This window comes from Macadamia integrifolia, unplaced genomic scaffold (genome assembly GCF_013358625.1).
Source record: "Macadamia integrifolia cultivar HAES 741 unplaced genomic scaffold, SCU_Mint_v3 scaffold22, whole genome shotgun sequence".
NCBI classification, from domain to species: Eukaryota; Viridiplantae; Streptophyta; class Magnoliopsida; order Proteales; family Proteaceae; genus Macadamia; species Macadamia integrifolia.
In genome coordinates, this window is record NW_024868566.1 from 646,914 (window position 1) to 671,366 (window position 24,453).

Here is a 24,453-nt window from a genome sequence, read left to right on the forward strand (position 1 = left end):
GCGTCAAGGGTTGAGCCCAGCTCGGCATCACATAAAAGAGCTCAGCTCGGCCTCAGAAGTGGAGCTCAACACGGACTCAGAAGTGTTGTCCCGTAGCACAACTCTCACACGAGCAGTCGGCGCCGTGTTCTAACTCCTCAGGGGTCCACCAGTCCTCTTCAGGAAACTCGACTGTGGGACCCACCCCATACTCCTCAGATGTATGACCTATAAAATCATCTAAAAAGGGTGTACACGTGGGATGAGCTTACTAGCTCAGTAAGTAGAAAGATGGACCACACACAACAGTCCACACATCACAACACATCATATGCACTACATGCCATGCTATACATTTTAAATCACATCCACCTAAGCAACATTATTAAGTCCTTGGTTTTAGTGCTACTACAACCACAGTGCACGTATACTCCGGGTACGAGCCGCGAACTCCCTCCCGTGATACGCCCATAGGGCTGTCGGAGAAGGCCCACCGTGAGTACTCGAAAAAGTAAAGACAATGTCGTCCACCGGCTCTCAACAGAAATGTAAATGACTGAAAATAAAGGTGTTAACTCCAGCAATTTAAAAGCAGTACGATTGGCCCTCTTGAATGTACCACCGGGGTTGCCGACTGTCCTACATGACTCGTCGGGCGTAATGCCTAACTGCCACAGTGTCCGACAACCGCGACCCCTGCTTCCCCCAAAATGGTAACCCAACACCTTAACCCCTGTTGGGAAGGGTCGTAGCACGGGGTGGTGAGAATCCTAATACCGCATGCTCCTATATGACAATAGTACGATTGCATAGTGCCACCGTGTCCCATTCCACGGGCCACCAATGCATTCATTTCCAAGCCGACTACGGCATCTAGTCTATCAATGCATTATGCACCATGATGTCCACATTCAACATATAAACATCTCATTCAATTGGCAATTGAAAAGTAAACATAGCACATATGCGCATCAATGTGTGGAATGACTAATCTACATAGCATATTCATGATGACATGACTAGATTAGATATATTTAAATGAATGCCAAACAATGCCTTGAAACAAGGCCAAACGTCCTCTCTCCACTTACTTGTAGCGTACAAAGATTTCCGTTCGGTACGGGTAAGATCCGGTGCGAATCGGGTAGGATTTGGTGAACCTAACATAATTGAGCGGGGTTAGTACTTCACCATTTTAGGATCAAAATTAATGAAATCCGATGTCAAAATCGTTTTTATAATGTCAAAAGAAGGTCACACGTCCGATTTGGGTTCGATCGGACATAAGGATCACCTTCGGGGCCACACGGGTGGGTCAGGCAGGTGGGTAGTCTGGCCCACCGGTATACCCACCGGTTGGGACCGGCGGGTAGGGGCCCGCCGGTATGGCCCACCGGTTGTACCCGCTGGTAGGGCCAGGGACCCCTGCTAGGACCGGTGGGTAGGGGCCCGCCGGTTGGGCCCGAAGGCCCCCCCTTCTCAGGTGGGTACCCACAGGTGGGTAGGAGCCCGCCGGTTGTACCCACCGGTCTTGGCGGGAAATACCCTGTTTCTTCCCAACTTTCTCCATTCTTTGGGGATTCAAATGGAGCTTTTCCCGACGCATTCTTCACACTTTCAAGGTCCTATAGGATGGTTCTAACCTAGATCTAGGTTAGATTCAAGTGAGGGGAAACCATCTTACCTTCTTTGCTCAAAAACAACCTCAAACCCTCTAAATCACTTCAAACTCACAATGCTTCTTCCACCTTGTCAATGTCTCTTCAAATCCTTCAAGATCAACACATAAATCATCTATTAAGCCTTAGATTCATCATTTCAAAGGGGATTTACAAGATCTCAATAAACCATACTCAATCAAGGGTTTAAAGCTTGGATATGGTGAATGTTCACAAAACCCAACTTTGCTTACCTCTAACTTTAGATCTAGAGTTGAAGATCACTCTCCCGGCGCTGGAATGGGAAGACCGAGCTTCGGCGCCGCTAAAATCCCTCTTTTCTTCCTCTTTCTTCTCTTCCTTTCTTATTCCCTTTCTTTTCTCTCTCCTCTTTACTCTTCTCACCAACGTACGGGGGTAATAAATGGAAAGAAGAAAAATCATAAAGCTTTATATATAATTCCTAATAAGTGAACAGTGCACATGGATGGGTCACTCAGGTGGGTGGGTGTACCCACCTGTCCTACCCACCTGAGGGCCGAAACTTGGGATTTTGCCCCAGGCATACGATGTAGCATACGTATATACCTTAAAATATGGATATAATACCTGCTTTATCCGTACATAGCCTTATGGTAGGTGCATGTACACGGCTTGGGCACTCCCGTCTCTTCTGGCACTGGCTCGGACTTGTCGGGCCAGCCGGTGTTTAAGGTCACCCGAGCCATCATAGCCCATAAGGAACCCGCTCTAATTTCCTCTGGCTCGGTTCCTGCATGGTTAAACCGGTTCAATCGCTTAATCAGACCCGGTTTAAAAAGCAGGGTATTACAAAATGCCCTCTCAAGAGCTTGGTCATTGGTTACCCATGTAGGCCGCCAACAAAGCATCTGAACTCAACATCTGCAGAGGGCATTTCTAAAGAAGAAAATGGATCAAACGTACAAAAAAACTAAAGAAAAATCTCGGAAAAGTAACAAGAGGGGGATCAACCCTTATCATATTGGTGGGTGTTAAAAGAATGAAAGATAAATTCAATTATTTGTTATTCCATTGTCTCGACTTTGTTTACACCACTTGCTTAAGGTTGCCGTCCGTCACCTATGCCATTGCTGTTGCAAATCTATTGATTTAAGCGAAAGAAATAGTAACTTATTACTAGGGTATTTTAGGTACTTCATATTTAAGAAGGGTATTTTAGTATTTAAAATAAAATATAATTGCTGACATCAACCTATAAGGTATATTCTTTGATAGTGATTGATAATAAGGGCCTAAGTCTAATTTGATGATACAGTGGGATGATCTTATAATTTTGACATTCTCATTCAACTATCCTATCCTCCTACAGCGGCTCCTTTCTGGAAAACTCTCTGAGATCTTTCGCAACTCAAGCTCAAGTGCTCCATTATTTCTCGATTGATCTTCTGATTCTTGCCAATAGAGAAGATCAGAAGACCAGAAGAAGCCTGCCGCAACTCAATCTCATTATACAGGCCGAAACCCACAAGGCCACACAATCAATTAGAACTCAAGCTAGGCTGCCAGAGACGACGCCGTAGCCAGTTCCTCAAGCTAGGCCGTAACTAGGAGATTTATGCTTTATTGTGAGGTTTGCTTCTGTTGGACTTAACTTTCAATGCTATTTTGGTTCATTTTAGCGCTAGGGTTCGATAGAATGGTTTATTTGATTGCTCTTATAGAATACTTGCGGCTTGCCTGATGTCTCTGAAGGTTTTATTGTTTTCTGCAAGCATGCCGTGTTGGTGTTCGTGTTAGAGTTGACTTCGGTTGGGTGGCCATGTGAATTTAGGGTCTTGCACTTTGGGGATTCATTAGCATGCTCAACTTCTGCTTTTTTTTTTTTTTTTTTTTTTTTTTTTTTTTGCTTATTATGTTGTAAGTCTGTCTGTGGTGCTGCTGCTTTATGTCTTAATTTTAGGGTTTAATTCTCATGGAGTTCCTTGCTTCTATTGGATTAATTTTGTTTTGCTTTTTCTTTTCCCTTTCTTTAATGCCACATCTTGTAGTACTTTTTCATATGCTTATTTGAACTATTGTTTTTTTTTTTTTCGATTGACTTTCTGTTATATGTTCTTTGAAGTAGTTCCTTTTTGAATTTCTTATTAACTGCAATTTTTTCAATGGTTTTTCTGTTTCTTCGCTTCCTTGTAGTTTAGAACATTAGATGCAGTTATACAAGTAATAATTTCTCAATTTATATTAGTATACGACCTTTTTTCATTCTCGTGTTTTTGAAAACTACATTTAATACATGTACCGTTCGCTTCCGTTTGTTTGCCATTCCCTTTTTTTGTTACCATACCATTCATTGTTTCTCTCCATTTAAAACCCATCCCGACATCTATTTTTTTTTTTTTTTGTCGTTTCCCCTTTTTGCTAACAATGGTTGTGACTAACCTTAATGACTTCATTTGAACTTGGACCCTAAACCCTAAACCCTAAACTCTAAAAGCTTAAAACCCTATAAACCCTCAACAAAAAATACTTAGCAAAGTTGTGTTTAAGTATTAAATGTGTATTTGAACGTTTAATTGAAAAAAAATCATTTTTTTACTGTTTAATTTGTCTTTTCCTTTGTTACCATTGATACATATTTATATGTGAATTCTAAGGGTTGGAGTATTATGTGTATATGTGTATTATTCGCATATAATATATATATATATATATATAGTAAAATACATGTGGGGTAGTCTCCTTCAAGCTTCCTTCTCTCTGCTAGTAAGCGCATACATTTTACTATGCTATTATCAATCACTTGGGTACTTCTGTTAGTCCCACCTCACCATCCCGATATATATATATATATATATATAGAGAGAGAGAGAGAGAGAGAGAGAGAGAGAGAGAGAGAGAGAGAGAGAGAGAGAGAGAGAGAGAGAGAGAGAGAGAGAGAGAGAGAGATTGTTGTAATATTACTTCATTCTGTTCCGTAGAACTTTGGGCCTAATGAAAATTATTTTCGTTTTTCACTGCGTGGGAAATACAATTCCTGCCTATAGTTCACTAATGGAAGGGTCCTATATATGTGAACAAGACAAAATGCTTCAGGTTCAAAAAATAAGAATCTCCAGAGGCCCAACAATTCCCCTTCATATTCCTCACCAAGTTTTAGTTAGTAAGCACATTTGACAATGACATAAGGGATCATGTAACTCCAATCCTTTGCTTGGTCATCACTGTGGATGTGCCCAGCTCTTAATCCTACTTGGTAGAAATATACGGAAAATAAGAAATGCATTAGTTTCACTGATCAATTGATGCATTCCAGAGGTGTATAGTATACATCAATGAAAATTAATTGCTTAAAAAAATGAAAACTAAGAGAATGAATTCAGAGCTACAACTTGGTTGTACCCAAGGAGTAATCCGTATTTTGAGGTAAAAGAATTCATCTTCCCCTACAACCCCTGTATTTATTATTTTTTTTAGAGGGGGGAAGGGGTTGGTTATTGAATTGACACCAGAGCAAGATAAACATTCATCCTGTTGTAGGATCCTGGTCTTGTCGGTCACTGAGGTTTCTATTTTTACTTTTCAAGTAATAAACAGAAAAGGTCCCCCTACAAAACATGTTAGATCAAGAGGATACAATTAACCAAGATCGTGAATAACCAAAATATGACGCAAAAAAAATTGATTTGTCCCAAACATCATCTAGAACCAACAATGGTGGCTCTGGCTTTCTCTCCTCCAGAAGGTAATGAAATAGTTTAATTGCATTTTCTTTACTCAGGCCGGACTCTCTAAGGTGGGCGTCCTTGAAACAGTTACAAAGAATATTTTATCTTTGAATATACCTATAACAAATAGAGTATAGGAAAGTTGAAATGCTGTTAGTAGGAAATGACACAGAATAGAGTTTGCACCAAGTTAGTAGGAAATGTTATTATTCCTTTGTCAGAATAGCACCCAAGATGATTCCGTCTGTTATTTTCTGTTTTCTTCTGTTTTGCAGACTCCTCCCTCTTATGATTCCAAATCCTAAACTCAGCAATTTCAAATCTGTCCCAGTAGTCTCTTCTATTGGAGTTGTAGAGATAGTATTTATGTAAACTGTCAAGAGAGAGAGAGAGAGAGAGAGAGAGAGAGAGAGAGAGGGGGCATAAAATCCCCAAATAATGGTTTAACATCTTTTTTTTTTTAATGGAGAGAGAAACCTAATAATTACTTCCCTCTCCATAATTGTTCACTCCCTCACCACCCTCCATAATTCTCTCTCTCTCTCTCCCATCCATATTCAATTTTGTAAATCTCTCCATAATTATTTTGTAAAGGGGGAGGTTTAAAAAAAAATCTTTAATAATTAGGAATCAATTCGTGGGATCATTATTTGGGGATTTTATTATTATGCCATTACAAAAAATAATAATAATAAAATGTGGAGCACAAAGATGGGGGAGAAAAAATAGGGAGATTTAAGGAGGTAATTATGGAGAGATTTACAAAATTAAATACGGATGGAGAGAGAGAGAGAGAGAGAGAGAGAGAGAGAGAGAGAGAGAGAGAGAGAGATTTAAGGAGGAGAAAATTATTTGAATCCTAATTGTTATTATTATTATGATTATTATTTTTTTAAACCTCCCCCTATTGTGTGTTATTATGTGCCCATGATTTGATTCCTAGTTATTAGGGTTTATTTCCTTTAAAACCTCCCTACCCCAAATAAATTTTTTTCTCCAACGTTTGGGGGTTTCTAGGAATGTTAACATTGAATTTAAATATTTAGTGATGGGGGGTAACCATGAGGTGAGGTGGCAAGTTGAATTAAGGCTTTCATAATAACAATTTTGTCTCAGGTTTCTAGAAATGTTAACATTGAATTTAAATATTTAGTTACGAGGGGTAACCATGAGGTGAGGTGGCAAGCTGAATTAGGGCTTTCATAATAACAAGAATGCCCACGTTTTTGTTCTTCTATTTCGAGGGGTCTTTTGGTCCGTTGGAAATTTTTTTTTGGTAGAGGTCGATGGTCTTTTTTGTCTTTTTGAAAAAATATACCAAAGACAGGGAGTACGTACTTTTTAATAGTAGTATGATATATATATATATATATATATATGGAAAATTTGTTGGTAGAGGTCGATGGTCTTTTTTGTCTTTTTGAAAAAGTATACCACAATTTTGTCTCCAACATTTGGGGGTTTCTAGGAATGTTAACATTGAATTTAAATATTTAGTTATGAGGGGTAACCATGAGGTGAGGTGGCAAGCTGAATTAGGGCTTTCATAGTAGTAAGAATGCCCACGTTTTTGTTCTTCTATTTCGAGGGGTCTTTTGGTCCTTTGGAATTTTTTTTTTTTTTGGTAGAGGTCGATGGTCTTTTTGAAAAAATATTCTAAAGACAGGAAGTACGTACTTTTTAATAGTATTAGCAAACTTGCACGTGCAAATGCACGTGTAATCAAGTGCTCTGTGTGTGTGTGTGTGTGTGAGAGAGAGAGAGAGAGAGGGAGAGTAAATGAATATTTTGCAAAGATTGTTGAAATTATTTTGAGTAGAACTCTAAACAACAAAAAATTCTTTTACAATCTCAATTTCAGCCTTTGCATTGGCAAGACAATTAAGATTGGAAAATTGTCTTTCATAATCTGATTTAGGCATTTCAAGGTTGAGTATGTCATAAAACTTAAAAACAAAGACTGACTAAAGAAACTCGGCCTAGTTTTCCTAGTCAGAACCTAGTTTTCCAACAATGATTTAAATATGGAGAGAGAGAGAGAGAGAGAGAGAGAGAGAGAGAGAGAGAGAGAGAGAGAGAGAGAGAGAGAGAGAGAGAGAGATTTAAGGAGGATTAATAGCAAAAATTACTTCCCCCTTTCTCCACGTTTGGAGAGATAATTATTATTTTTTTCTTCCATTTTAAGGGGTTTTTTAGTCATTTGAAATTTGTTTTGGTGTTTTTGGTCATTTGGAAATTTTTTTTTGGTAGATGTCATTGATTTTTCTGGCTTTTTGAAAAAGTATACTAAAGACTGGGAGTACGTACTTTTTACTAGTATAATAATAATAATAATAATATGATAGTATTCTACTTACTATATTGTACTATACTGTACTATATTATTATATAAAAGCACGAAGTGACAAATCTTTCGATTGACAATTTTGCCCTTTCTTCTTTATTTTTCTTTTTTTCGTTTTAACTTTAAAATCTTTTTATTTTTCCAAGTTATCGGTACCCTTATTATTTTGTATCGAATTTTTAATAATTAAATACTCTTCCAAGTTTCAAACGCAATTGCTCGAACACAATCGTATTCGCAAGGTCCCTTTCCCTCTCCGTAAATCGCTGCGTCCTTAATGCCCTAGCACTCTATCAAACGACTTTCTCCTCTCCCTCAACTCTTGAAACAATCGACTACCTCCTCTCAGATTCTTGAAAAATCTCTGTAATCCTCTCCCCATATATGCCCCTCCTCATTCTCTGTGCAACCCTCACCCATCCAACCCATTTCTTGAATCCCGTTCCTTGCAGTGTTTTAAATTATCTTCAATGTGCAAGCCTTGGAAAACTCTGTTGATTCCTGAGTTCTAAGAGTTGCAAACTCTTCATGCATTGTCTGTGATAGAAGAAGCAGTGGTGTCTCAACACTGAGGCAACGACTTCGTCTCTACAAAACTGCAGCATACTCCCTTCTCCTTCGATTCAAGTTTCTTTTTGCAACTCAAACAACCAGACCACCAGAAAAGTAAAGGGTAACAAATCTGACTTGAAACTTATCATGGTAGTTCATAGGGTTCTTATTTGCTTTTGATTATTTTCTTTTATTTTCATTATGCAAGAGAGATATTAGGGCACATAGAGATGGAAGAAGTTTCTTTGATTGGATCAATGTTGTAGGGTCATTAGAGGAAGACCCAATCTCAATCAATGCAATTTTTGCTATCCCAGTGATGCAACTGTCTTGATCACTTTCATTTACTAGCATTTTTTGTTGTTCCATTTCATGAGTCACCCAGTCGAACTCGTCTTGGAAAAATACTTAAAATCCTGATCGCATCTTTGAGGCGGTTTCATCAAACCATGGATCCACATTTCCGCAGAAAGGGAAATCCTCTCCTTTTACAAAATACCCATTGAGAGTAGGGTAGTAAGAGACAGAGATCTTCCTAGACATCCTCAGTACTTTCTGCCGCTTGGTGGTCAGAAGAGTGTCCCCGAGACCATTCTTTCCTTTGTTCACTGCCAAATTAGGCTACTTTGGAACTCCTTGATATTTTCCTAGCCCCATGGCAGAAAAATATTGCATATTCTTCATCATCTGATTCACTGGCGGGGAGGATGACAGTGGGTTGCAGGGGCCATGATGCAGACACGGGTTTTTCATGTCGTATTGGTTTTTTTTTGAAATTAAAAGATAGAGACCCCTCGGTAGGGGTGTCAACGGTCCAGGTTGGTGCGGTTTCGGTCCGGTTCCACCGGTTTCGGTGTGACTTTGGAACTGACCGAAACCGACCCATTAAGGATTTATCGGTTTCGGTCCGGTGTCGGCTTCGGTGCAGTTTGGGTTCGGGTTGGTACCGGTTTGGATTTATCAGGTTCATTTCGGTTTGGATCGGTTTTTTAAACCGGTATGGAGCCATTAGGAAACAACCAAATGTTGAACTGTTGAACTTCGGTTTCTTAAATCGATTTGTAACCGGGTTGGTTTTGGTTTTTGGTCTAGTTTGGATTCGAGTTTCCATACAAATGTATACAAAACTATGCAAATTTTGATTTTTTTAATGAATTTTGGAGTGTTTCGGTTTCTTACCGGTTTGGTTTCGGTTTCGGTCTGGGTTTTGAGCCGGTTTCGGTTTGGTTTCGGGTTCATCCGGTTTTCGATGCGGTTCGGTTTGGTTTTGGGGTTGCAATACTCGAAACCGAACCGAACCAATAAGGCTTCGGTTCGGTTCGGTTCGGTCCGTGTTGTTATCGGTTCGGTCCGGCCGGTTTTACCGGTTCGGTTTAGGAATTGACACCCCTACCCCTCGGTGATCGGAGAAGGAAGATCTCTAGAAGATTGTTCCTCTACCCCCATCTACGCCTCCCCCAAGTCACGTGGGGGTCTTTTGACTACCCAATGACCAAACCCATTCGCCTCTCTGAACCTCGCATTGTTTGCTATAAATTTCTGCAAATAGCAAATAATAGTGCCTTAGTGTATTGCACTAATTTCACTTTGGTTTTACCTTTTGAGTTTTGATTCTTTGAATAGGAACTCCTGCGGATTCTCTCCTTAGCTTCGTCGGGTGAATTGTTTTCTTGGTTGAAGCCTGCACTAGTGTGTTTTTTCCCCTCTTCCTATGGCTTTGTTGTTTTGCAATCAATTTTAACATATAAAATTTTGAGCTTGATTTTCAGGTCATTAGCGGAATTAACAGGGATTAAATTATGGGAATCAAACGTAAGTTGCATGCTGCCCCTTCGTATTATTCACATATTCAAGTTTGATTCTCTATGGCATGTTGATTTAAAACTGAACAAGGTAGTTGGAACATGTTCTTATATGATCTCTTATAAATCTTTGTTAGATTCCTAGTTTTGGATTATCAGAATCAATATGTCAATATTAAGCTCAGGGGGAGTGTTGGAAACCAACTTGTCCGCATATACTTTTGGCAGTATCCCATTCTCCCTTGCTTTGAAAATCTATCATCCCCACCTGGTGTTTGAATGTTCTTCTTAGCTCCTAAGTCCAAGTCCTAAGTCCTAGCCACAAGATCCTTGCATTCTTCAATTTGGATTGTTCCCTTTTTTGAAATAAAAATTAAAAATCAAAGATAGGTTGTGCAATTAGACAAACCCAATAACTCTAGCTGAGTAGGGGTGTCTTTTAATTTGGTTAGGTACACAAAGTTCCACAATTTATCTACTTCTTTCATTGAATAATATTTGAAGAAAAGGGCACCTGGTGATACTCTGAAACTTTTGGGGACTTAGAACTGGTTCTTGGTCCCTGACATATGTTTGTAATCTAGGGGAAGCATTAACAGAAAATATTGAGCATTGAACATCTCCATTTCCCATTTATAGGCTTCACATTCTAAAGTGCCTCAAAGGAGGAAAGTTGATGCGGATCCGAATCCCAAAGGGCTGAAATCGGATCGCTTAGGACCCATTTAAACACTCAATAAAACAACGGCAACACCCAATAACAATTGTATTGAAATAAAGCTTCAACTAAATGGCAGAATTGTAATTAAGCTGAAGTTTAAAAGTGGAATGGCAATCTGGTAAATAATCAGAAGCTTCTAATCTTTAAATGGGTCGGTTAAGAAGAGAGGACAAGTGGGAATTGAATTATTGTTCAAGGCTGGAGTTGGAACTAGAGGTAACTAAAGGACAAATTAGTATAAAAGGGGTTTATAGGGGTATAATGGGAAAATCCATTGAAATAGAAAAAGGTCTAAACATAACCCCCGATTGAAGAGTCATCTTCAACCTTCTAACACACCCAAAACCAGCGGAGGTTGCTTTGATACCATGGGAGATTTATTCTCATGGCTCAGGCTTTGGAATGATATGAAATTACAAACGAATGTCGGAAACTCAATGGCCTCTTGATTCAAGTGATTAACACATCAAACAGCCGTTGAAGAAGGTAGGTTTCCTCTGCAACTCAGATCTAGGCGGTAGTTTCAGGTAGCCTGCGTTGTAGATTTTGTTTCTCACAATAGAATTGGATCTAGGGCAAGAAACTGTAAAGGTTTGGTCGCTCAGTGAGGGGCTATCTACGGTTAAAATCCTAGGTCAAATAGACCATTCACAAGAGAGAAAAACCCAGTTTCAGTGGGCTGCAGCCTTTGCCCAGAACAGAGTAAGAGAGCGGGGAGAAAAAAAGAAGAAGAAGAAGAAGAAGAATAGAGAAAAGATGAAGAAGAAAAGAAAGAAGAAGAAACAAGAGTGGAGAGAAGATTTCAGAGAGTCAGGGAGGGGGAAAACAGCCCATGGTAGCCATGGTTTTCATATCAAATCTCTATTCATCACTTCAAATCTCAAAACTGAGTTCTTCTCTATTACATGACTAATATAAAGGAAAAATCAAACAATTAATGGAAACTACTTGAAAATGAAAACTATTCTAAAATTAGAAGCTAGCTAATTTAAAAGAAATTGTTTCTAAAACAAAAGAAAATCAAATCAAAAGATTTTTTTTTCCTAAGTCCATCGTGTAATTGCATCAGCTCTCCCGGTCTTAAAAGAACTCGACTACGTCGAGTTAGGTCGTGCTCCCAAGATACCCTTGTAAGTTGCTCGTTGATGAGGTGGCACGTATCTCGAAGCAGAAGATGGGAACATAACACCAAGAGGAGGGAGAGTAGGCTGACGTCACTGGAGCTGGAGTCAGTCGACGACGTGGCATGTCTGATAATGCATGTGGCCTCATTAAGTACATACGACCTCCTTGCTTCACCTTGATGGTGTTCCGTGCGCCATCGTAGAGAATTCCTACATGTCGCTGCCAAAGTCACCCCAGAAGAATGTCGCATGTGCCAATGGGGTGATCAAACAGGTGACATGGTATTGTAGTGGCCCAAACTGTAGATGTATTCGAACAACTGCAGTGACCTCTTCTCGAGCTGTGGGTCCAAAACCTCTCACGTAAATCTTCTTGAAAAGTTGTTCTGTGGAAGGTTGTGTGCTCGAACGAATTCAGTAGATATAAAATTTGCCCCTGCCCCAGTATCAACAACTGCATGAACATCAGTATGGTCGGAGCCGTGCAGAAAAGTACCCTTCTTCTGTCTGAAGAGAGGAGCCTTATCAATTAGTCTATTCGAAAAGGATGAAAGGCTAGCTGAATGAGCTTCTACATCCTCATCTTCATCATCGGCAATATCATCGTCCTCGAGGGGATAAGGATATAAATGAGATTCATATTCACTCTTCTTTGTCGGCTGCTTCTTTGCTACGTTCACAGAACGAGTCCTGTTGGGACACCTATTGGAATAGTGACCATTCTCGCCACAACTATGGCATATGATATTCTTCACCCCAACACTATCCTTGTTGAATTCTGACCTTTTTTCTTCAGCTCTGCGAGCTTTAAGCTTCTTTTCCTCCATATGTGGTGGAGGTCTATAAACTGAAGAAGTCTTGAGCATATCCTTCCAATAAATGGACTTCTCTTCAGTTGTCTTGGCATGAGCCGCTGCCACATCAACAGACCTGAAATCAATGTTAGCCAACTCAAGTTGAATCTCAGTACTTAACCTACTGATATATCGCATCACCTGTTGCTGGTTTGTTTCCTGAAGTCGACACTTTGAAGATAGTTTGTGGAATTCGAGGGTGTATGAATCCACATCTTTGTTCCCTTGTTGCAAGTTAAGTAATTTATGGAACATTACCTTTTCATAATTAAGAGGAACAAATTTTTCAGTCAGGATTTGCTTCATGACCTCCCAATTGGTAACGGGTCCAGGTCTTCTAACAAACCTTGCATGTAGTACATCATCCCACCATGAACATGCATACCCAATAAACTTGGTGATGATGAGTTCACACTTTTTCACGCCTGGAAGAGACTTATACGCAAAAATTCTCTCCACTTTGGTAAGCAAGTCAAGAAATTCCTCAGGTCCCTTTTCACCACTGAACTCGGGAACCTCAACTTTGATGCCATAATCTCTGTCAGAAAATTGCCGGTAACATCCTAGGGAACAACTGGATCAGGTTGTTGCCTCTGAGGTGTATTTTCGATCCGTAAAGTGTTGAGCTGAGGAGGTAATGTAGAGGATCCTTCTTCAGCTCGTTTGTCGGACCTCTTTATAAAGGCAATCATCTCTTCCATAAACTTATCAAACTTGGCTTCAGTCCTCTCAAGCCTAGCATCAATATTCTGTTGGTTCTCGGCTAACTCACGATACAATTTGTGCAACTTAGCATTGGTCATGTGACCTGTCATGGTTAGAAAAACTGTGGGAAAATTTGCTCTGATACCACTTGATGTGGATCCGAATCCCAAAGGGCTGAAATCGGATCGCTTAGGACCCACTTAAACACTCAATAAAACAACGGCAACACCCAATAACAATTGTATTGAAATAAAGCTTCAACTAAATGGCAGAATTGTAATTAAGCTGAAGTTTAAAAGTGGAATAGCAATCTGATAAATAATCAGAAGCTTCTAATCTTTAAATGGGTCGGTTAAGAAGAGAGGACAAGTGGGAATTGAATTATTGTTCAAGGCTGGAGTTGGAACTAGAGGTAACTAAAGGACAAATTAGTATAAAAGGGGTTTATAGGGGTATAATGGGAAAATCCATTGAAATAGAAAAGGTCTAAACATAACCCCCGATTGAAGAGTCATCTTCAACCTTCTAACACACCCAAAACCAGCGGAGGTTGCTTTGATACCATGGGAGATTTATTCTCATGGCTCAGGCTTTGGAATGATATGAAATTACAAACGAATGTCGGAAACTCAATGGCCTCTTGATCCAATTGATTAACACATCAAACAACAGTTGAAGAAGGTAGGTTTCCTCTGCAACTCAGATCTAGGCAGTAGTTTCAGGTAGCCTGCGTTGTAGATTTTGTTTCTCACAATAGAATTGGATCTAGGGCAAGAAACTATAAAGGTTTAGTTGCTCAGTGAGGGGCTATCTACGGTTAAAATTCTAGGTCAAATAGACCATTCACAAGAGAGAAAAACCAAGTTTCAGTGGGCTGCAGCCTTCGCCCAGAATAGAGTAAGAGAGCAGGGAAAAAAGAAGAAGAAGAAGAAGAAGAAGAATAGAGAAAAGATGAAGAAGAAAAGAAAGAAGAAGAAACAAGAGTGGAGAGAAGATTTCAGAGAGTCAGGGAGGGGGAAAACAGCCCACGGCAGCCATGGTTTTCATATCAAATCTCTATTCATCAAAAACTTCAAATCTCCAAACTGAGTTCTTCTCTATTACATGACTAATATAAAGGAAAAATCAAACAATTAATGGAAACTACTTGAAAATGGAAACTATTCTAAAATTAGAAGCTAGCTAATTTAAAAGAAATTGTTTCTAAAACAAAAGAAAATCAAATCAAAAGATTTTTTTTCCTAAGTCTATCGTGCAACTGCATCAAAAGCAATGTCAATTTCACTTTCGTGGATAGGAGGTTGCAAAATGAATACTTCCTCAATTCCTATTGTTCGGTGTGTACCAAGGGATTTAGTTTTCAATTTTCAATGGTAGACAAATCAGCCCTACAAAGTGAGTTTGTCTTTAATTATCTTTAGCTTTTATATATTTTTTTACTTATCTTCTTCGCTACTAACCTTTTTCTTGTGCCACAAACTTGAAGAAAATTGTATTCAAAATAATAATTTATTCAATTTCATTTATTTGTATCATTTGAGGCATGGATTAAGCTTTTAATGTATTTAATAGATTATCTTCAATATGTATAATCACTCCTGTCCTCTTAGAAGCAAAATATGCTCATGTCTTCTTAAGTGCTTTTGCAATGTCAATCTGTAACTAGGGTTTTCTTCATCTTCAATTTTTTATTGATCTTTGACTTGGGATTTATCTTCATCTTCATCTTCATCTATTGTTCAGATTCAATTGAAGTGCTTCATTTTGGGGTAATTGCTTTTCTCTCCCCTAAACATAAGTGCCATAATATTAGGATCATTTTTCATGTCTTCTATATTTTGGCTGAACCACACATGATTAAGATGTTTTTAGTTTAGATCCCGATGAGAGACACTTTGATAGATTAGGAAGCATTGGGTCGATACAAAGAAATATTCCCCAACTACTATTGCATATATATTTTATTTTTTTATTTTTTTGAATAAGTCATTGACCTGGTTCATGGTTCCATGTATCCTTCTATCAAGACTGGAAAGTGCTGACCTAGGTTTCATGAAATCGTGAAATCTAGTATTTATATATATATATATATATGTATGTGGAAATTTTCTTTGGTAGAGGTCGATGGTCTTTTTCGTCTTTTTGAAAAAGTGTACCAAAGATAGGGAGTACATACTTTTTATCGATGGTCTTTTTTGTCTTTTTGAAAAAGTATACCAAAGAGAGGAGTACGTACTTTTTAATAGTAAGTATATATATATATAGTATATGATATAATATGTTTAGGTTTATTTTCTTACTTTTTTATTTTTTCTTAAACAAAACCAAATAACCCGATCCACCCTTCTTCCCTTCCTATGAGAAAGCCCCAAACCATTCTTCTTCCTTTCTCTAAGAAATGCAAACCAGGGAGGCAGAACCCTAGCCCCTTGCCGCATTCGTCTCCGTCTCTGTCTCCGTCTCTGTCCCCAGTGGCCGGCCACAATAACTTTAGTCTCTTTGCATAAAACCCCTTGTTCACGTATAGTTAAAACCCCTTGCTTCCTTTCTTTTCTCCATTTCTCTTCCTATGGGTTGTTGAAACCCGAGGGCGATTGTAGCGGAAGAAAGGCGACATTTCTCTTCTTCTTCTACTTATCCTTCTCCATTCAGCAGTCTACTCTTCTATGTAAGTATTTTCTGAGTGAAATGGATGCATCCCTTTCTCTCTCTCTCTCTCTCTCTCTCTCTGTAAATTTATCTCACATGATTGTCAAAGAAAGAAAATACCATGGGGATTGCTTTGATATGATCATGGGTGTGACCGTGAGAGACTGAGGTATTGATGACTTAATGAAGAGTCAATGCAGTTTTCACAGGATCACCACAAGGACCAAGATGGACATAACTAATTTTTCTCCTAAAGGAGAGGCAATATATGAGTTGTGATTACTACTCTAGCGATAGCATTACAAGGTAGTGGTTTTTTAATTCCTTCCCAAGCATTGACATCCCAAATGTGATCAAGGACAAAAATGTACCTCTTTCCTTGCAAGTAATTTCACATCATCTCTTCCAAGTGTAAAATTGACCACTGTTCTACCCCACTTGGAGGTGTCTCATTTCTACTTTTGATATATTCTTCTAGCATGTGTTTTAAAGTTTAGGTGATGAATTTATGTATTCTATGCATTCAACAAATAAACTGCTATATTTTGTGGATTTTCTTGTTTGATCAGACCATGTCAGTGATGATATTTTGATTTGTTAAATGATTGTCCACGTGCTATTATTATTATTATTATTTGTTTGATAGATACATGTTATTATTTTCTATGATAGACAATGGCTGATAGATCACCTATCAACATTTGCTATGATAGACATGGTTAAAATTAATTAATATTAGATGTAGAAATCCAGAAAAATGAAAAATGATTTCAAATTGGAAGTCCAGATTGGAGTTAAGTGTTCATGAAATCATGGGAGAGTAGAATTTAGTTGCAAACAATCAGTTAACAATCAGTTTTGGGTCATTCTTAATACCAGAATAAACTTGTATTTTTGCTCTTGGATTTGATTGAGACAGGGAACACAGGGATTTGAATCACCCAAGGAAGGGGCTTCTTGATCAATATATCTCAGCCACAAAAGTAATGTATGTGAGGAACTCGACCTAGATCTAAAAACTTGCAGGCACCGCCCAAAACTGAATATTCTCAGGTAATGCAAGAAACAATGGCAGAAAACCAGAAACGAAATAGAAAGAAGAAGAGAGAGAGATAGAGAGACCGCAGGGGAAGAGGAAGAAAAGGGGGAGGGGTGCCTTGCTGGACAAGGAATAAATAAGAGAGAGAAGGGGAAAAGAAGAGATTCCCCAAGAAGAAGGAAGGGAGGGGGGAGGGGGGAGGGGGGAAGGAGGATAGCCACGCTGGTTTCTCAAGATCAATTTATTCTTCATTAATCAACTCACTCTTCCCTTGAATTACATGTCTAATTTATAATAGAGAAAATTGCAACGCCACGCCCTGAACTTTGGTCTTTATTCAATGTCACCCCTGTACTTTTCGAAATAACAAAGGCACCCCCTATTAACTTAAAAAATACCAAATCCATCCATGCTGTTAGCCATCCCTGTTAAGTGATGGAATATCTATTAGTTATTTTGTTAAATGCCCACTCACTCAAGGTGAGTTGACCATCTTACCCTCTGCAAATCCCAACCCCTCTTTGCAAATCCCTCCCGTTCTCTCTCGATCTAGGGTTAGGTTTTCTGTAGTATTCTATGGAACCTTAGATGCGTGCGGAACTTAAAACGAAATCAGTTCCATAGTTTTATAGTTCCATGTTCTGAATGGATTATCCTACGTATTCTTGAAAATGTATAGTTTTTCATGGGAAATGGTGCAGAGTGGATATGGTGCTAGAGCCTCACCATTTCCCTCCTTTCTCCACATGGTGCAGGAAAAGTAATGGAGCTTCTTGTTCTGAGATGAAAGCTTATATCCCCAATTCAGCATTTGAGCCTGTAATAATAGAGCACAAACTTTGATTCTTCTGCAGAGTCGATCAAACCAAATTCATCAGCAAAAACACAAACGATTCAGAGAGAATAAATCTTCATAGTAATCATACAAACAAACCCATAACATTATACTAATATTGACATCAAATCCCTTTCCAATCCAGGGGTTGAAATTTTGAAAAGGAATGAACAGGGTAACATCTCTCATGGAAAAGCAGAGAGAAAAGAAACTCTCAAATGGAGATGGGAGATGGGAACTAGGAAGACTATCAAATTCACCTCCAAAAAATGAATATAAAAAGAAAAAATTACCCAATCTCAATATCTTGAAGGGTTTTGTTTCTAGTCTCTTCTTTATACAAATGAGAGAGAATTTTCTTGAATGTCAAAAAAGAATCAAAGAAAAATGAATCGAACTTTTTCTGATTACAATGAAGCAAGCAAAGTAATCGACATTTGTAATGACACCAATATTTCTACTTCTTGTCATTGTAGTTGAGGTCTGTAGAGATCGTAAGGCTCCCAAATGTAATCAAGAGGGCATGGTTTCTTCTCATCAAGTCTCGTCCATGGTTTCCCCTTACCACTCCAATGCAGCAAACTAACGCCGCCGGGATGTAAAGTTATGCAACTGCCCACCACATTATCCCCACCAAGACCATGTTGATTCCATCGGTGGTCAGTGGGCTCAACATCTCCAGTAAAAATCAGCAAGAATGGAGGAAGTGAACCCAATTCGTAAATACTTTTCTGTTTTTGCAACTGTAGTTTTTTCTGCCTTCTTCCTATAACTGCCCTGTCTCCATCCGTCGAGATCCATAACCATTACGCCTCTATTGAAGTAGCAGGGCTTCCTGCTCTCGAAAACCGTCGACAAGGTTGGATCAGCCCAGAAGCCATTAGAGAAATACTTGGTGAAATTAGCGTGACAATACTCCGATTTCGCCTTACCACAAGCTAAGCTCCATGCGAATATCAAAGCTGCACCATCCAAGCCTAGAACTTCATCCCTTACCACCCCTGAGCAAGGCTCCACGGCGCAAAACTTCTCCTCCTCCTCTGCCTCCACCTCAAGCCATGTCTTCTGACGAGGAGACTTTCTACTACAGTCCTCAGGGCTCAATAGCTGGGAATGGGAATGGGAATAGTAGTAATGGTGAGAGCCCTTGTGTACCTGCTTCACTTCAGGTTTGGCCAAAGGTCAGTCATCGTGCGAGCACTCCCACTAAAAGCTCAAGTTTTAGTATTGCTTCTCTCTCTTCTACTTCTACTCACTCTCGAAGGTCTTCTCCCAAATCGCGTTTTTCAATTGCTTCTTCTCTTGAAGTCAAGCATTCTGTTACATCCTCTTCTCCTCCAGCGCCACCACCACTTCCTCCACGAGCTCGAAACAATCAACCAGAAACACCATCACCACACAATCCTCCACCAGTTAGTGATCCATCCCCGCAAGTGTCTAAGTCTCTGGTTACACCTCCTCCACCACTGCCACAAGCATCTAAGGTTCCATAAAATTTTACAGAAAACCTAACCTTAGATCGAGAGAGAACGGGAGGGATTTGTAGAGAGGGGTTGGGATTTGCAGAGGGTAAGATGGTCAACTCACCTTGAGTGGGGGGTGTTTTGGACATTTAACAAAATAACTAACAAATATTCCGTCAGTTAACAGGGATGGCTAATGGCAAGGATGGATTTGATATTTTTTAAATTAATAGGGGTGTCTTTGTTATTTCGAAAAGTACAAGGGGTGGCATTGAATAAAGACCAAAGTTCAGGGGGTGGCGTTGCAATTTTCTTTTTATAATAAAATAAAATTAAAACTTTCTAATTAAAGTCAAAGACTAAAATAGAAATAAAATTCCTAAACCTAGGCTAACAAAATTAGAAGCAAATAAGGACTCAAATAGGAAACAAATATTCTCAAATAAAATATAATCCTAGAATATCCTAATCATATTGAACCCAAATCAGTAACTTGGAACCCAAATTGGATTTGGGTCTTAGTCTGGGTTTGGGTCGATCCATCGGAGCACTGCTACATCAGGACTCCTGACCAAGGGGGCTTTCCTATTTGGTTTTTTATTTTATTTCATTGTTTTTGTGGGTACTTGTCCTTTTTTTTTTATAAATAAAGCAACTGCTGGGCATAGTCCACGATATTACTGCTGTGGTGATGGAATGGTAGGTTAGTGGTGATTCTAACCTAGATTCTTGGTGGTGATGCCATTGATAATATCTTGTCTCTCCTACCTTTCTTATTTTTCTGGTTGCTGAAATACGGGTCAGAGCTTTTTTTTTTCCTGCATCTGTTCTTTCAATTTCAGTTTCTGAGTTGGCCATTTGAATACTTATATCCTGCTGGTTTGGTTGTTGGTTATCATTATCGATTCCCTCTTTGATACCCCAGTGATCTCGGACCAACCTGGGCATTGTATGTTCTTACTTTGAACCTCCGTATCAGACTGAAACTCCTCAATATCTCCCAATCTGTCCATCAGATGTGTCAGATTTTTAGAGGTGATTTCCCTTGTTTAAAGACCTGTCGGCCAGACTTTGAGTCAGATCAGAATTTCTGATCTGTTATTAATTCTCTCTCCTATTTTGGTTGTGTTCTGTTTGATGTTCCTGCTGAACTGAAATTCTATCATTTCTTTAAATTTGGCCATCAGTGGGGCTTGATCTTTTAGTATGTTATTGTTCTACATCTTGAAATCAGATGTAAACAAGACTGAGAGTCTAGATTTGATTTTGTTGAATTTCCTACAATTCTGAGCTGTTACTCCTCGTATGCAATTCTGGCCTGTTGCTCGTTTTCTGAAACCTGGTGTTAGGTGGATTTAAACCCCATCAGATTTGGATTGAAGGAAGACCTTCCATTGGTGACCAGAATTTAGTCTTGCCCCCGAATCCTCTCCTATCATGAGTTCCATACCCAAGTTCAGACCAGATCTGGTGACTCACGCCGGATACGATTTTAGAGTTCTCATATTAATTCCTTGATCCTGTGGGTGCGTTCAGTTGGGTTTTAAGAGAACCACAAGTCTTTGATATGTGATATATTAAGATATACGTGCAAATGAACATCTATGAACAAGGAATTCCCTTTTGAATCTAAATCATTGACCAACCATATGATTACTCTTGATCTTAATAAAACTTACAAAGTCTTCGTTTTATTTTGAAGTTCAACCTCAATATGTTTTGTCCTCTCATGGAACATTGGATTAGACGTAATATGGATTGCAGCTTGGTTATCACACCACAACTACATAGATGAAGTGCATTCAAACCCAAGTTCTATCAACAACTGCTTTACCCACATCAACTCATAGGTGACATAAGCCATGGTACGATACTCAGATTTGCATTAGATCTAGCCACAATATCTTGCTTCTTGCTTTTCTAAGACACAAGATTACCACCAACAAACGTACAATACCCAGTAGTTCATAGCCTATCAACAGGAGATCCATCCCACTCGGCATCATAGAAACCCTCAACGTGACCATGTCCATGATCAGAGTAAAGCAAACCACGACTTAGAGCCTTCTCGAGGTATCGTAATTTACGAATAACATCCCAATGAGATGTTCATGGAGATGAGAGAAACTGACTCACAACACTGATAGGGAAGGCAATATCAGGCTTAGTCACTGTTAAATAATTAAGTTTTCCCATCAATCTTCGATACTTCTTAGGATCATCTAACAAATCACCACTTTCTTCACATTCGGATCCATAGGAGTATCCAAAGGCTTGGACCTTAACATTCTAGTCTATGTTAGCAAATCCAGAACATATTTCCTTTGAGAGATGGAAATACCTTTTCTTGACTGAACAACCTCAATACCCAAGAAATACTTCAACCGTCCTAGATCCTTGGTCTGAAACTTCTGCTGTAGATGTGTTTTCAGACTTTGGATCCCTTCAATATCGTCTCCAATGATGATAATATCAACATAAATAATAAGAAATATCATTCCTGTGCCGGACTTCCGATAGAACACTGAATGATCACTGTCACACCTTGACAGACCAAACTCATGAACCACATCAATGAACCTGCCAAACCATGCTCGAGGAGAGTGCTTTAAACCATACAACGATTTCTTTAGTTTGCACACCATACCAGACTCCCCCTGAGCAACAAACCCTGGTGGCTTTATATAAAGTTCTTTATGTAAATCACCATGAAGAAAAACATTATTCACATCGAGTTGATATAACGGCCAGTGAGAAGATGCAGCAAGAGATATCAGAATACGAACATAAGTCAACTTGGCCACAGGGGAAAAAGTATAATCAACTCCATACACTTGTGCTTAGCCCTTGGCCACTAATCGAGCCTTCAATTGAGCAAGAGAACCACCGGGGTTTACTTTAACAACATAGATCCACTGACAACTAATAACGGACTTACCTGGAGGTAATGGTACAAGATCCCAAGTATGATTTGTATCCAAAGCCAATTACTCCTCTTCCGTAGCTATCCTCCAGCCAGGACTTGACAATGCCTCTTCAACAGACTTAGGAACAGGATGAGACAAAGTGGAAAGACAAGTATAAAAAGAGGGAGACGGACCAGAATAAGAAACAAAATTGAAAATTGGATGTTGGGTACAATTCCAAATACCCTTACGCTGTGCAATTCATAGTTGGCACGACGGCAAGGCGAACCAAAGCGGTGGAGGGTTGTCTAAGCGCTTAGGCGAGAAGGCGCCCGCCTTAAGGCGAACAAGTGTTATTTTTTTTTTTTTCTATTTTCTAACATTATTTAGTAAGTTATATATCCTTGTATCATAAAAAATCAAGATTAAACCACATCAAGTCATTAAAAATCAACATTTAGCCACATCAAATCATAAAAAATTAACATTAAGTCATATTAAGTTATAAAAAATCAATATTTAGAGAAATGCTCTTATTCTATAATAAGTTTGACTGGTCAAATGATTTTATTTTTACATGAGACTTTTTGTATTAGTTATAACATAAAACCAACTTTCTAACAAGTCTAAGATTACTTAAATCTGAGTTGCAATGACAAAGTTATGCCTCAGTCAAACTTATTTTTAAGTGTGCGAATACTGTTAAAATTGCCTTAATGAAAATAATTTTATGAATATCAAAACAAAATATTATTTTATCGGACTTTTGGTTTTTAACAATGTTTTAACATGATAGAATTTATAAAATTTTCATAATTGAGAAAAACCCCAGCATTTAAAAGTTGAAAATCGTCCCTATAACCAAAATCCAGTTTTTGTTCTTGGACTGGGGGGTTGACTTTTTATCCTTTTGGAATTTGATTTTTAAACTATTTTTATTAGATTCAAATAGGGGGTATTTGCTTATTTATGAATAATATCTTAAGTAAATGAATCATTTACTTGAATGATATTTGACATAAATAAGTGCCAAAACACATGGCGACACGCAGTGCAACAAGGCGGCTGTTGCCTAGGCCCCAGGCAAACTGCCTGGATGCCTAGTTGTTGCCTAGGCGACGCCTTGACAACTATGGTGCAATGGGAACATCAATATCAGAAATGGAAATACCTAGATCAGGGACCGTAGACGAAGATGACAAGGTAGGAACCGTAGAGATAGGGGGTGCAGAATCGGTATAAGGATGACGAGTGTAGATGATCATACCGACTGGTGATTGATGGAGGGCTTTAGGGAAGAAAGGGAAGATCAGAGTAGAGGGGGAAGCACACACTCTCACAAAGCACAACTTCAACCAATTCTCATTCAATAATCAAAATCACTCTAACTTGTCCGTCGGTTACAACCTATATATAGGGAAAATAGAGACATGAAATTAGAAACTTAATTGAAATAGTATCTAGCCTAAACTGGGAAACAAATTGCAAATTAACTCTCTAAATCCTACGTGAACCTAACTTGCTAAAATGAAGTGAATAAAATAAAATCAAAGACAATCTTTCTAAATAAAGTAGATTTCTAAAATCCTACTAGACCCAAAACCAATATGGATCTGGTTCATCCATGTCTTGAAGCCCGGATGGGTATGGATCGCTCCACGGGTGCGTATCTGCATCAATTCCCCCCGTGTTGAGAAAAACTCGTCCACGGGCTTTGTAGAATGGGAGAATTAACACCAATCGGTCAACATCCATCCTTGTCTATATGAATTCACCATCAAAACCATGAACGAATGCTATGAAATCCACGACGCGAAGTTCATAGGTGAAGTAGTGACTCGGAAAAATAAAATTAATCGGTTCACTAAAGATATCAACCGAAATTTTTTGCACAAGTTGATCTTCAATTTCCAATGATGCCATCTCATTGCTCATCTTCTGGCTTGTCTACCTGTTGCTCAATGGCTGAGATCACGTGGTTGAAGGTAGAGTGTGCTTGGGATTTGAAGTCCATGCAGTGTCATTGAATTTCCTCAAGCTTGTCACGTACATAGTTGTCATGGCGTCGCCAAGGCTGCGATTTGGCGTCCTGGCTGAAAAAGAAGTTCATGGCAG

General features: G+C 38.9%; 1 protein-coding gene across 2 annotated transcripts in view; it reads left to right on the forward strand.

Annotated features, from left to right (window-relative positions):
• The first annotated feature begins 2,946 nt into the window (after nt 1-2,946).
• Nucleotides 2,947-24,453, forward strand: part of LOC122066039 — a 35,695-nt gene continuing 14,188 nt past the window's right edge. Inside the window, exons 1-2 of one of the 2 annotated variants that reach the window (XM_042629864.1) lie at nt 2,947-3,249; nt 10,010-10,052. In XM_042629864.1, the coding sequence (XP_042485798.1) occupies nt 10,040-10,052 (13 nt within the window). In that variant the 5' untranslated portion in view covers nt 2,947-3,249; nt 10,010-10,039. The remainder of the gene's footprint in view (nt 3,250-10,009; nt 10,053-24,453) is intronic. The other variant, XM_042629865.1, reaches the window with a different exon arrangement.